The sequence below is a fragment of the Microcaecilia unicolor genome, chromosome 5, assembly GCF_901765095.1.
Source record: "Microcaecilia unicolor chromosome 5, aMicUni1.1, whole genome shotgun sequence".
NCBI lineage: Eukaryota > Metazoa > Chordata > Amphibia > Gymnophiona > Siphonopidae > Microcaecilia > Microcaecilia unicolor.
In genome coordinates this window covers 93,252,135-93,267,547 of record NC_044035.1, presented here as the reverse complement: position 1 = coordinate 93,267,547, position 15,413 = coordinate 93,252,135, and the positions used below count along the sequence as shown (strand labels likewise).

Here is a 15,413-nt window from a genome sequence, read left to right as displayed (position 1 = left end):
GATTAACTCCTCTTCGAGCGAAGAAGAGGTCGATAATGACAGCGTCCCTGGCATAACTTTGAGGCATGGTGCACAGCTCATGCCTGGGATGTCTTGCTGGCAACCTTGCCACAGTTGTTGGCTTTTTCACAAGATGATCTGTAGAAAGGCTTGGGTTATAGTTCTCTCTGTGTGCAGGTCACTGCTATCGCCTGTTATCAGGGGTGCACGTCGGGTACCTCTCTGGCGGCGCATCTGGATGTGGTGCAGTTCTTGCAAGGAGTTAATCACCTCCATCTGCTGCTTCATCAGCCGTATCCGGACTGGAATCTTAACCTGGTCCTCAAGGCTATGCAGGGGGTGCCATTCAAGCCGTTGCGAGGGGCCTCAGAGAGAGGCCTCGCACTGAAGGCGGTGTTCTTGGTGGCGATGGCGGTGATGGAGATTCAAGCCTTGTCATGCAGAGATCAGTTTCTTCGGTTCTCTGAGTGGTACCTTACAAATGAAGTTCTTCTCAACCAGCTGCTCTTTTTTTCTTCCTCTAGATGGGAGGATTATCTGGCATATTTTGCGGGGCTACAGTCCTTGAATGTGTGGAGGGTGCTTCTCTGCTATCTGCAGATGTTTGTTTTTCCTCATTCAGATCATCTTTTTGTGCTCCTTTCGGGTTCGAATAGGGGCAGTATGGCATCAAAGGTGACCATAGCTCGTTGGTTTAAGGAGGCAGTTTCCTCAGCCTATGTTTTGGTGGGTCTGTCTCTGCCAGCAGCTCTTTGGGCACATTCTGCTCTCGCTTAGGTGACCTCTTGGGTGGAAATACGTGTGTGTTCTCTGGAGGACATCTGTACAGCGGCTACTTTTGTATACTTTTTTTCAAAGCATTAGAGATTGGATGTGGCTGCGCATGCAGATGCAGTGTTTGGCACAACAGCGTTGTTCAGGGGAGCGGCGGCTTCCCACCCTACTTAGGGATTGCTTTTTATATCCCGCCAGTTTCTGGATTAATCTTCTGCAGAGGCTAAGGAATCCACCAATTCCTGGATTCATCTGCTGGGACCAAAGGAAAGAAATTTTTCAGGTAAGACGTTATTTTTTCTTGTTTGAAACAAAAATAAAAGGGGGTACCAGCTTACTGTTAATGATATCACAGCAGCATAGACTTTTGTAAACAATAATTTGAATTTGATGATATAATAATTTACAGATAATTTCTTTTAAAAGTATTTTGGATTGGAACAGCAATTGTGGGCAAGGTGTCGGCAGTAGACAAAATGAGAATCCAGACACTGCGTGAACAAGATTTTGGAGCAAAGGTGATAGTGGCTGCATATCATCCAAGAACTGGAAGCTCGGCACTGTGAAGTTAATTTGTCAGTGTATCAATCAAATGGGCTCTGCGACGGAACGCAGTGGTCAGCCAAAATCCGTGTACTCAGACAAACATTGCATGTGATGAGGAGCTGATTGATCCCAGGAAGGTGAAAGCAGCAACACCTAAGCACTTGTGAGATTGCTGCCAAGCTTGACATCAGCGACAGATCCGCCCAGCATATCTTGAAGGAGGATCTTCCTCTCTTTCCTTTCGTCGTGTGCTGGCACAAGTCATCAACGATGCCATGAAACAGAAGGAGCCACAGCTCTGCTTTATTGGCTCAAAGTTCATGACACAAAACGTGTGTTCTTCACGGATGAGAAAAATTTCTATCTGAACCCCCCTGTCAATAACTAAAACAACCAAGTCTGGGTGAGTGGGAAGAAAGTTGACATCAAGCCAGCTTGTTTCTTGGTCCAGCATGAAAGTTTGTGCAGCATATGATGGTCTTGGCTTGCATGTGTTTCGGTGGCAAGGGATGACTGCACTTTGTGGATGAGAAAGGTAAAATTGACTGTGCATATTATGATGGGCAGTCTTCTTCCTAATTTTGTGAAGGACTGCAATAGACTGCTGTCCACCGGATTCATCTTCCAACAAGATGGTGCGCCAGCACACATAGCACCCATCTTTCGGGACCACCTGTCCAAATTCACTGGACCCCTTTGACTACCATGTCTGGGGAGCATGCTCCACCCAAAGCACAAACAATCGCCAAACTCAAGGAAGCAATACAGATGATCTGGAACAGCCTGCCACAGGGACAGATCGACAAGGCTAAGAACTTCCCAAAGTGACTGGAGGCCTTTGTTAAAGGTGGGAGGGTGAACGCTCTGAGCATTTACAATGACTGCAAAATTCTGATGCATTGCTAATTGTATCGTTTGAATGATGTTATTTTACTGTCTTTTAGCTTGAACATTTTTAACACGCAAAAATCACTAGATAGTAACATCAACATAGCTTAAGATAATTAAATGTTGCTAAATAGTAATCAGGGGTGGACCAAGGCAATCTGCTGCCTGAGGCGAGGCAGATCCTGCCCTCTCCCAACTCGCTTCTCAGAGCTACAGTCAGGGAGTAAGGTGGTTGGGATGGATAGAAAATTACAAACTGACAGGAGCCACGGAATTATTACAAAATCATGAAAACACATAAACCATATATATCGATATATATTTATATTATATGCACATAAAACCAAAGTGGAGCAGCCTAATAGAATTAAAACACACACAAAAGAAAAATGTCTCATTCATTCCTCCAGGGTGGAGTCCTCTGGTGCTGGCAGCCGCCAGGACTTAGCTGCACACCTGTAAGGCCTGGGGTGAGGAACACAAGTACTCACAGAGAATATAGAATATAATTATTCATTCACGAAGCATTCCCAGATCAACCGATAAAGCTCTCCCAACAAGAGGTACAGAGTAAAACTAGAATGTTTCACTTTATAATTCAACAAACAAACTCTGGTGTCAAATCAGTGATAGCAACAGAAATTCCCTCCACTACCAGACATCTCTCAACTGCCCCCATGTTAGCTCCCAGCCCCAGCTGCAGAATCAGACTGGTCTCAGCCCCCTTCTCCTATCTGCCCAGCACCACTGAATCCACTGCAGAGAAGGGAGCTCTTTTGTTAGCTCAAGCCACTGGCACCACACAGGAATAGAAAATGGAGAACAAATACTTCCAGTACTACACATGAAACAGAAAGTAGATTCTCTGATTTAGCAGCTGTGTGGTGCTGACAGCCAGAGCAGCTGGAATGAAGAAAGGAGCTCCCCACTCTATAGCTGATTTAGAGGCAGATGCACTAAAGCTTAATGAGCCTTTAATGACCCTCCAACGAGGAAAATTTGATCCGTTGCATGCATCAAAGGGCTTTTACCGAGGAAGCCAGCAGCTAACGAAAACGGAATGGAGATGAGCAATTAGTGTGAAAACCCCATTGAAACGAGATGCACTAACCTTTTCCGATTGCCTTTACGCAGGAAAAAGGCAGGAAATCTAACGAAAGGTCTGGACCTCTCGTTAGGACAGCTCTGTGCCAGGAAAAATAGTAAAGTTAAAAAACAAACTGTGAGCCAATCCCAGCGCATTAGCAGAGCTAATAGCGCTGTGATTGGTCAAAAGGAAACTGAAAGGCACAATCCATAAACAGAAGCCTCTACAAGCCCCAAGGAGTTCAAAAATATTTTTTTTCTAGGCATGCATCCCCGTCCTCAGACTGCAAACAAAACACACGTTGCTTAGAAGGAGAAAAAATAAAGGCTTCATCATCTGTCTCTCGATCAGCAACAGAGAACGTTTTTCATGGCAATAAATCCAGGGGCAGGAGGAAGAAATGGTCCCCAGAACTTCATGCCACTCTTTGCAAGATCTTTCAACCCTGTTTTCGCACAGCCCCGGCCCCCCTCCCTTCCTCACTACTCTGTCTCCCTTCAGCTCCGCCTCCCGACATTATTATATAAGACTAGAGGCACTGGTGAAAAATATCGCATGCGAGCTCCAACCTCGGAGAAGTTCGCGAGTTCAGGCTTTTTTTAATCATATTTCATTCGACATTAAAATGAACAGAGACTAGTGGACAGAACAACCCCCCCCCCCTCCCCAGGTCACCTCAGGCACCTGATCAACTTCTGCTGCGCTCCTTACAAAAATAAAATCAAATCTGCGGCGTTAACCCGCGAAGCCTTGTGCAGGCAGCTTGCTGAGACCGTATGAAAAATACAGGTTTTTAGGCTCTAGGGATCTCCAAGTTTTGTGTATTGCCGAAGAAGAATCTCCAGATATTAGGTCTGGCCGACACTATTAGCAATTCCTCTTCAAGTCTTCCTACTAATTCTTACATGAGAGTGTGTGCGGATGGCTCTGTGACATCTCTGGTATGCGCGCATTAAATCCCTGCTGGGGTCTTTTTGCATTACTTTCTGAAACAAGTTACCGTGAAAAGTCTATTGATCCTAAGAAAAAAAAAGTTGGCTTCTTACGGGCTTGTGATTTCTTCAAAAGAACCAAAAGGGATTATTAAAAAGCAAACGTACCTTTAGCAGCCCCGGCCCCCCTCCCTTCCTCACTACTCTGTCTCCCCTCAGCACCGCCTCCCGACATCCTGTGCCCCGCCCCCTCTTGGGGTCATCGCCGCCATTCCCCTCCTCCATCGGGCCCCCCTCCCTCTTAACAGGCCCGTGCAGCGCCTCTCTCCTCTGTCCGAAGGCGCTGCACGGGCAAGAAGAAAAGCTGATGCCTGTCTTCGCACAGCTTCGGTCGCGCGTCTCTCTCCTCCTGCGCCCGCCCCTGTCTGATGTCAGTAACCTACGTAGGGCCCAGGAGGAGAGAGACACGCGACAGAAGCTGGGCGAAGGCAGGCATCAGCTTCTTGCCCGTGCAGCGCCTTCGGACAGAGGAGAGAGGCGCTGCACGGGCCCGGTAAGAGGGAGGGGGGCCTGATGGAGGAGGGGAATGGCGGCGACGACCCCAAGAGGGGGCGGGGCACAGGGCGGAGGATGTCGGGAGGCGGAGCTGAGGGGAGACAGAGTAGTGAGGAAGGGAGGGGGGCCAGGGCTGCTAAAGGTACTTTTGCTTTTTAATTTAGAATGCAGGGGGAAGTGGGGCAGGGGGAACGGCGACCTCGGGTGGGGGGGGGGCAAGGACGGCCATACAGGACGCTCCTGACGAGCGCCTTTGCCCCCTCCCGACCCTTTTTTAATTTTTGTTTTGATTTGGGAGCCATGTGCTTGTGTTTTGACTGTTTGTGGCATGCGCAGAGCAGCTAACATAACGCTTGGCTGCTCTGCGCATGATTTGGGGGCCGATTAACGATGTGTATTGTGATTCTTTGATACATTGTACGTTTCAATACTGATCCCAGCATGTGTGATTTTTTTTTTGGTGCATTCTTCGTTATTTTAAAATTGTTAGGGACTTTAACGATTTAGATTTTTTTACGTTTGGTTGCTGCATCTGCCTCTTAGTGGCACCAGACCAAGCAGCTGGCACAAGTTTTGGCGTATCTCAAAAAAAGATATAGCGGAATTAGAAAAGGTTCAAAGATGAGCGACCAAAATGATAAAGGGAATGGAACTCCTCTCATATGAGGAAAGGCTAAAGAGATTAGGGCTCTTCAGCTTGGAAAAGAGACGGATGAGGGGCAATATGATTGAGGTCTAGAAAATCATAAGTAGTGTGAATGAGTAGAAGTAAATCGATTTTTTTTTTAACTCGTTCCAAAAGTACAAAGACTAGGGGACACTCGAGGAAGTTACATGGAAACACTTTTAAAGCAAATATGAGGAAATATTTTTTCACTCAACAAATATTTAAGCTCTGGAACTCTTTGCTGGAGGATGTGGTTACAGCGGTTAGTGTATCTGGGTTTAAAAAAAGGTTTGGACAAATTCCTGGAGAAAAAGTCCATAGTCTTGGGACCTGGCTTGGCCACTGTTTGGAAAACAGGATACTGAGCTAGATGGACCATTGGTCTGATCCAGTATGGCTACTCTTAATGTTCTTATGGAACCAAAAGAGGCTGGTACACCACAACAATATGAAAAGGGCGGCCCATCCCAAAGAGTGACATTTGAGTAAGATTTTCTACTGATGCATCCTGGGTATAAATTTTGGAAGGATCTGCATGCTTTGCTTTCTAAGTGCTGCAGAAACTCTATGGCAAAGATTGTCCACTTTTTTTTATATATTTATTGCATTTGTATCCCACATTTTCCCACCTCTTTGCAGGCTTAATGTGGCTTACAGTACATCATGAGTTGGTTGGATACTGCTTGAGTATGTGACACACTGCATATATGACCCTCGGGGACCTTTGGTACAACACAATATAGCATTTCTTTGAGTTAAATGTTGCCATGCTCTGAATCCACAAAAGTCCAACCTCTTCCCCCCCACCCCAACAAGTGCAGTTCATAACTAGGATATTTCTCCATGGAAGAAATAATACAATTATTCTGATTCCCATGTCTTTGGAGCAGTAGCATCATAAATCTCTGTACCAGCCACATTGTGAAATGCAAAATCTAAAGAAAATCCACTCAACATACATTTAGCAAACATGTTATACAACTGTAGAATTAATGCTATGATTCAAAAAGCAAGTACCCTACCTATTACTCCTGGGGAAATTTGGTGCAAAATGAAAATGTTGGAAATTCAGTGCGCAATATTTTAAAATTTTGCATCTTTGTCTGTAATTCTTTATGCAGAATTTCCCTAGTCATAAGGCCTAACCACTCTCTTAGCTACTTCCTTCACCAGTAATATTACTTTCCAGGTGCTACCCTCCTAGCCCTGATTTAGCTTGAACTCCTAGTTCTTTTTCTCCCCTTAGTCGCCAACCTCTGCCTCTCTGTATTCTCTCATTGCCTCCACATTACCGTGCTTTCTTCCTTGATACTGTGGTATAAAGAAGAAGCGAGCAGCTTCACATCAGACCACTTCCTCTGCTGAAATGGGCCCATTTCTTATTTGAACCATACGGGACTCCGTACAGCAGTTGAGCCCAGACCAGCAGAGGAGAAGGAAGTGCTGATGCACAGCCACTCATTTCTTCCTTATGCAACATGATTCGGGAGGACAGGGTAAGCTGGGGGAGGGGGGGGGTTGTACGAGCAGTCTATGGTTGTGTGCTGCAAGGGGAGAGGGATCAGATACCTGAACATTTTTTGTTCTCTTCTGTTCCCTGTGTAGAATCTGCAAGGCAATTGCAGAATTCTGCACAAAATCTGCATTGTGCAATGGTGCATAATTCCCCTAGGAGTAACTTATGTATAGGCAGCTCTACAAATATTACACTGGATTCTAAAACACCAAAACATCTGTATAAGTACAACAGAACAAGTGGGTATGCTACAGATCTCAACACAAACTATATGCAAACAAATATCCAACCTCAGTCACATGCAAAACACAGACAGACCCTCACCAAATACTGAACAAGGGATCCCAAATTAGAGATAGAAATACGATGAGAAATATTGAACTGGGAACCCTAAGAAGTTAAGCTGAGCATATACTGCCACACTGGAAATACAGAAAGAAATGCATTTCCTTTTGTACTGAACATAGTACATAAGCATCTGCAATGCACATGCCTCAAAGCTACAAGCCAAACAGAGAGGGTAATCAGCATACATAGAAAGTACACAAAAAAAGCAACACTGGGCATTGAGACAACAGGAGTATTTTATTGATAAATGACCCGACACGAGCCGTGTTTCGGCGTTAAATAACACCTGCCTCAGGGGTCAAGGATCGATTGTAAATAGTGTTAAATTTGTGTCTATCCAATGCCAAGGTTCTGTTGAAAAAATGTTAAACGTGTGCCTATCCAATGCTTCCGAAAGAGGGGATGGAAAAAATCTCTTTAAAACCAAGTGAGGCTGTCAGAACCGACAGCCGAAATATAGGGAAAACTCCTGTGTTAGCCTTGTCTTATTGCGACATTTTTTTACAACAGAACCTTAGCATTGGATAGACACAAATTTAACACTATTTACAATCGATCCTCGACCCCTGAGGCAGGTGTTATTTAACGCCGAAACACGGCTTGTGTCGGGTCATTTATCAATAAAATACTCCTGTTGTCTCAATGCCCAGTGTTGCTTTTTTTGTTCATGTCCCAAAGCTAACACATTCCAGTTAATAAATTCAAAATAACACTTCTTTTCTATCTTTGTGTGTCTGGGCATGTTATTTTCCCATCAAATTGGTCCCAGTTTCACTTTTCTGCTTTCCTTTCTTCTGCTAATTCTGTTTCCAAAGACTGCTGTCTGTTTTTTTCCTCCTCTTGTTTGTTTATGTTGAAATCATTTTTATTAAAGATTCAAGATTCCATAAGGTGATACAGTGATCAATTAAAACTTAATGTACCGCTCACACAAACTGGCAGACCTGAATGGTGTACAATAAAAACATAAAAGACCAGCCAAAAAAGCCCGTTTCTGCAAAAATGAAACGGGCCCAAGGAAGGCTGTCATCTAAGCGATTTCTCGTCTCTCCCCTGTCCTCCCCTTCATGCCAGCGATTCTCCCCTCCCCTCCATGCCCAATGACTCGCCCCAGCCCCCACCTGTCCGCCCTCTTCTCCCACAACAGCCCTTCTTTCTTTCCTGCCGCCCTTCCTTTAAAGTGTTTATTTTACCTGAAGTCGCAGCAGTGTTGGTGAAAGTGACAGGCTCGGCTCGCCTCCAGCCTTCCCTTTCCATCTCTCTGTCTCCCGCCCTCCTCTGATGTAATTTCCCCTTTCTGCGAGGGTGGGACACTGAGAGGGAAGGGAAGGCTGGAGGCGAGCCAATTACATATACCTCATTTGCATACGGTTACAAACCCAGCCATCCAGGGACGCAGATTGACAAATTATTATATAGGAGATGGAAAGGAACTCCCAATGTAAAATAGGAAAGATAGTCAACGTTCATTCCATAAGAACGGATAGAAACTCAACAGTTGTACTATAAAAGAGTAACAAACAAGAGGTAAACAGGTAGGGGCAAAAAAAATAAAAGGGTAAGTTATAAAAGGAAAAAGGGGAGCAGGAAGGGAAGAAATCTGTGATAACTCAGTGAGTACTCCCAGCCTTAGGTAGTTGTGTTGTAGGCCTGATGAAAAAGCCAGGTTTTTATTGCAGTCTTGAAATTTTTGAAAGATTAGTGTGCTCTCCTGTCTTGTTACATTCCCTCACTACATCTATCTCTGACATATCAATCTTTCCTTTTAAATATCTCTTTTCTACCTCTGGTCACTCAAATTTATCCTCTTGCTCTAGTTCTTTTCACTTTTCATCAATTTATCAACTTTTTATCTCCTCCTTCTCTCATCCCCTAGCTCTCACATTTCCCATCCTCCAATTCCCTTTTATATGTTCCCCATTGCCACATTTCTACCCTCTGTGTGCACTATTCTCCTCTCACTTATCTCCTTGAGAACCCTTCCACGGTGTCTCCCACATGGATCCACTGTCCTAGCAACTCCCCTCCTTTTCCCTTGCTCCTCACTTATAACCCACCATCTCCTCCCTCCCACCTGACTTCTCTCCCCCCCCCCAGTCCAACATCTCTCCTTCCTGCTCTTCCACCCCTCCTCCCGAGTCTGACATATCTCCCCCCCCCTGCTCTTCTTGAGTCTGTCTCTCCCTCTCCCCTTCCACACCACCTCATCCATCTCTCCCTTTTTCCCCATTTTCTGCCCTCCACCCTCACCAACTCCCATTTTCCCTCTCACCCTTCAGCCCCCTCTGTCTGCTACCAAGTCCATTTTTCTCTCCATCTCTCCCTGCCTTCTCTAAAGTCCATCTCTCCCTCTTGCTGTTCTGCCCCTACCCTCCCTATTCATTTCTTCCTATCCCCATTCCCATGAATCTAACATCTGTTCCTCCCATTACCCCACCCCCAAGTCTGACATTTCTCTTCTTCCCCACTCCCTCCCCAAGTCTATCTCTCTCTCTTCCTCTGTAGCACTCCCTCAGCCCAACATGTCTTCCTTCTGCCTCCTGTAATCCAGCATCACTCACACTCTGTCATCCACCCACCAGGCTGCAATCTGGCATCTACCTTCCTCCCCCCCCCCCCCCCCCCCTCGAGTCTACCTTCAGTTTGTTCTGAAAGTTGCCAGGCATTAGCATTGATTCACACACTCGGCCCCGGCGTCTCTGTACTGTGGCCTGCCCTCTCTGACATAACTTCCTGTTTTCGCTGGAGCAGGCCGCAGTAGAGAGTATGTCGAGGCCAGCGGCAGGGCAGCATGTGTGCTGCCCGGTGACTTTTAGAGCAAATTGAAGGTAGACTTGGGGGGGGGGAGGCTAGGGAATGGAGGAAATGCCGCTTGGGGGGTTGGGTTGGGGAAGGAAGGGAGGAGATGCACACCCCTCCGCTGGGTAGCAGAGATAGCTGACAAGCAGCAAATGCGCTCCCTTAAGAGTGCCGCCTCATTATAGGGCCACCCCTGATAGTTATACATAAGTATGATGATTAAATAAGTACATAAAATTTCTCATTGAAATTCAAAGCGGTTGCTGAGAACTGCAAAAATCTGTATTTTTTTTTTTTTTTTGCCTCGTCCTGTATATTGCCACCTTTATAGAATAGCAAGTGTTTTCTGTATCAGTTGTTCCCATATCTATGCTTTGAATAACTTCACTAGTCCTAGCTTTCATAGTAAATCAAAATAAGCAATGTAACCAGACTTTTTAACCAAATGTGTTAAAATATGTATTATAAATATATCCATTGTGAGTATCATGAAAACAAAACTTGTGGCAAGAGGTAGGTTAACATATCAGCAGTCATCCATTTCACTTCTTCTTTCTCTCCTTATTTTTAGAGATTTTACTTGAATTAAATGGGTGTCCTTGATAGTACAGCTGAAAAATATTTTAGAGAAAAGTGGTACCTGCAAAAATATTTAGGAGTAGAGCTTCAGTTCTTCTCAGGAAGTCAAGTGGCAGAGGGCTTCTCCTAGGGAAATGAGAGCCTGAAGAGAATTTGTGCTCCCACTTTACAACACAATTCTCCTTCTCTCCTCTACCCCGTCTCCCTTCCAGATTGTAGGAAGAGAGCAGCACTTTTTACCTATGGCTGCTGGATATATCTCCTCTCAAACATGGAGCAGTGCTAAGCACGATGCACCAAATTTTAGTTTCTGGAGTGCCCAGGCGCCAGTCCGTTTAGTGATGTGTTTAACAAAAATCAATCGGAACTAATACTAATAGGAGGATATAAATATTTTTAAATAAACACTTTGGTCTTCTGTGAATATGATCCATGAAATTAACCCTTTAGTGTCCAGTGTTCCCGTAATAAGATGGGAACATTGGACACTAAAGGGTTAAATGTTTGTGTATAGAATTCTAGCTTTCATATGTCAGTTTGAGATTTTATATGTATTTTCCTTGAAACTTTCACATTACTTTGGTTTGGTTTATTTCTTGATATATACCACCCTTCAAACTGTATGAGTACAAAGCTGTTTACAAAATTGACATTTTTTACAATGTTTTGTTATGTATTACTGCATTCAGTTGTTTATATTTTAGTTTTTAAGTATGAGATTTGGGGGGGGGGAGAATGTATTGATGTGATTTTCTTTTTTAACTCTGATGTAGTCTGTTTCAGCCCCTAGTGAGAGTAGGGGGTGTGTTACTCCAGGCATATTTTCGAAAGAGAAGGGTGCCTGTCTTTCGACACAAATCGGGAGATGAGCGTCCTTCTCCCAGGGTTGCCCAAATCGGTATAATCGAAAGCCAATTTTGGGCATCCTCAACTGCTTTCCATCGAGGGGATGACCAAAGTTTACGGGGCCGTGTCAGAAGCATAGTGAAGGCGGGTCTGGGGCGTGCTTAACACATGGGCATCCTCGGCCAATAATGGAAAAAAGAAGGGCGTCCCTGATGAACACTTGTGCGACTTTACTTGGTCCTTTTTTTTTTTACGACCAAGCCACAAAAATGTACCCTAAATGACCAGCTGACCACCGGAGGGAATCGGGGTTGACCTCCCTCTTACTCCCCTTACTCCCCCAGTGGTCACTAACCCCCTCCCACCCTAAAAAAAAAAAATTAAAATTTTGTTTCCAGCCTCTATGTCAGCCTCAAATATCATACCTAGCTCCCTGACAGCAGTATGCAGGTCCCTGGAGCAGTTTTAGTGGGTACTGCAGTGCACTTCAGGCAGGCGGACCCAGGCCCATCCTCCCCCTACCTGTTATACTTGTGGTGGTAAATGTGAGCCCTCCAAAACCACAAACCCACTGTATCCACATCTAGGTGCCCCCCTTCATCCCTAAGGGCTATGGTAGTGGTGTACAGTTGTGGGGAGTGGGGTTTGGGGTGCTCAGCACACAAGGTAAGGGAGCTGTGCACCTGGGAGCTTTTTCTGAAGTCCACTGGCGTGCCCCCTAGGGTGTCCGGTTGGTGTCCTGGCATGTGAGGGGGACCAGTGCACTACGAATGCTGGCTCCTCCCACGACCAAATAGCTTGGATTTGGTCGTTTCTGAGATTGGCGTCCTCAGTTTCCATTATCGGCGAAAACCGGGGATGACCATCTCTAAGAACGACCATCTCTAAGGTCGACCTAAATGTTGAGATTTGGGCGTCCCCGACCGTATTATCGAAACGAAAGATGGCCGCCCATCTTATTTCGATAATACGGGATTCCCCACCCCTTCGCAGGGACGTCCTCAGGAAAACTTGGGTGCCCCATTCGATTATGCCCCTCTCTGTATTGGGGATTACTAACTGATTTTCTAATGAATTCTAAAAAATTTTTTGTATTCTACTTTGGGTTTAATGTTTTTGTTAAAGTAAAATAGAAATGTAATTCACTGTTTTGTTTTTTTTCCCTCCAAGTTTCCATTTTGTGATGGATCTCACACAAAACACAATGATGAAACTGGGGACAACGTGGGACCTCTGATTATCAAGAAAAAGGATACTTAATCTTCATGCTTGTGGGATTTCCAAAATGCGATCTAAACCCTAAAGTTGCCTGCTTTATTTCTAGCTCTGTGAAAACTGTTTTTGACTGAGTTTAGATGTGGAATACTGCAGGCATGTATTTCATGGCAAATATTAATTGTTTTAAACACTACGGTGTATATAGAATGTTTGTTGTTTCAAAAGAATAGTTACTTGTGGATTTTAGGTAATTTTCTGATATAAATGAATGCCTATACATTAATTTCTTCGAAATGAAAATGACACTAGTTTGCAATCTGATCTGTACATTTAAGTTTGAACTATTAAATTATTTAAAAAGCACAAATGTGCCATTCTAATTATGTTAAGATTTCCTCAGATAAAAGTTGTTTCAGACTGGAAAGAGATGACTTTATTTTTCTTTGATTATTGGGTTTTAAGAATGGGAGGGAGTAGGATTATATCTGATGATGAAAGGTGATGGTCAAAGCCAGAAGGATATATGGGTGCATAGGGAGAGGAATGACCGGCAAAAAGAAAACTTAGTAGCACCTCTGTATAATCTCTTGTAAGACCTCATTTGGAGTATTATGTGCAATTCTGGGACTGCACCTTAAGGAATAAAAATAAGATGTAGTTGGTTCAAAAAGGCATCTACCAAAATGGTTAGTGTTCTTCACAAAGCATATGGGGATAGACTTACATATCTAAATATGTATTCTTTGGATGAAAGCCAAGAGAGAGGAGATACAACAGAGACATTAAAATATTTCTATGGTATAAATGCACAAGCGGTGGCTTCTTTTAATTTCATTGAAGTTCTGAAACAAGAGGGTCATAAGATGACAGTGAGAGGGGATAACCTTGAGTGATTTAAGGAACTATTTCTTTAGGAAAGGATGTTGGATGCATGGAACACTCTACTAATAGAGTTGGTGGAGATGCCTGAATTCAGTAAAGCATGGTATGGATAAGCAGACTATATAGATCTTTATCTGCTATGATTTCTCTGTTTCTACATTAGTAATATGGTTGTTCTAGCCAACTAGTTAATTTTATTCTAACCAGGCCTGCTTTCTTATCCTCGTCTTTGACTTGTGTAAGTCTTCCCACTTCTTCAGATCTCCATTGACTTGGTGAGGAAGGAAATGGTGCTTCCTCTGTAAATTATGCAGTCTTTCTTTCCTCACCTCATTTTAGACCTCTTATTTCAAGTAATATTGCTTAGAAAATCTAGGATGATGATGTTGATTTTTTTTAATGCACATTCCTAGCATTCAAATCAAAGCTTCAAGTTGAAAATGAAGGTCATTTAGAGGCCACCTCCAGACTAAGATTTTATGTATTTTTTTTCTGTTTCAGAAATATTACATGAAGTTGTGGGTATATCTGTGTGTTTTGTGTCTGTGTCTTGTATGTAGGAGTAGGAAAAGATAAGAGGAGAAAGGCAATGAGAAAGGAGGTTTAGTTTGTTTAGTTAATTTAGTATACTTACTATACCGCTTTTCCCAGTGAATCAGAGCAGTTAACGGTTCCAATTAAGAGCTACATTTCAATGTGTAACTGTATGAAAGAAAATAGAGTTTAAATTAAACTGACTTTGGGGGCCAGTACTCATGGGAAGTCCAGCTGGGCAAAATACCTGCAGATGGAGCAGTTTTTTCATGCTGCTATAAATAAAGATGAGCCAAGCTGGAGGCTGTATTTACAGTGGCAGCATGTTTAGGGAGCTGCCTCTTGTGATTGAGAGGTCCTGGGTAGTATTAATATATATTTAAACAAAAAAGGTGGGGGGAGAAGCCATGATTGTGTCCACAAGTTCCAATGGTAAATGTATCAAGTAGTGGCACAGTAGGAAGAACAAAGGCTGAGCAAGTTTCATAGGGTTAGATGGTTGAAAAGGGGGCTGGTGCTGGCAGTGCTGTTCTGATATCCTTGTCTAAAATGAGAAGTCCTGATTTGGACTGGTGACAGGAGCCCTGGTATAAATAGTAAGTGAATTATAAGTAAGACAAAGTAGAGAGATCCACAACTATGTATATGTGGAAAAGAAACACTTGGGCTGTATTAGAGAAAAATAAAATAAATTAGTTTCCTTGCACTGTGGTTCAAATACTCTCCCCTCAGTTTCATTTATTTTTTAAAGCTTGATCACTCCTGACAACGGGAAGAGTCAGAGGAAATCCAATCAGAGGCTAGAACCAAGGTTAGAAAGTGTACGGAAGACCACTGAATAGAGGAAGGGGGAGGCCTAGGGGCCCATGAAACATCATGAGCCATGAGTGGTACTTGCCCATTGCTGGCAGAGGCCCCATGGGACCACTGCCAAGACAGTGTCATTCCAAGGCCTCCAGGAGCATGCTTGGGGCTCCCAGCCATTTCTGATGACTGCAGTACTGCAGAACCATCACCAGCCAATGTCTCACCAAACTGTGGCCCGTAGGCCGAAGCTATAGAAGCTTTTAGAGATTACCTCTTCCTGCTTAATCAGGGCAAAGGTCCATAAACTGATGCCTGAGAGCTCTCAAGACCAAGGGGCTTGTCTTGAGAGCTCGGACTGTAGAATGTGCCCCCTGAGAGTCAGGCACGAGGAAGACAGAATCATCCTGTTGCACCACCAGTTCATCTGGACCATCT

General features: G+C 44.1%; 1 protein-coding gene across 1 annotated transcript in view; it reads left to right on the top strand.

The window, feature by feature from the left end:
• Nucleotides 1-13,525, top strand: part of CISD1 (CDGSH iron sulfur domain 1) — a 54,271-nt gene extending 40,746 nt beyond the window's left edge. The window contains exon 3 of the mRNA XM_030203101.1: nt 12,708-13,525. Within this exon, the coding sequence (XP_030058961.1) occupies nt 12,708-12,797 (90 nt within the window). The 3' untranslated portion in view covers nt 12,798-13,525. The remainder of the gene's footprint in view (nt 1-12,707) is intronic.
• Nucleotides 13,526-15,413: the final 1,888 nt, after the last annotated feature.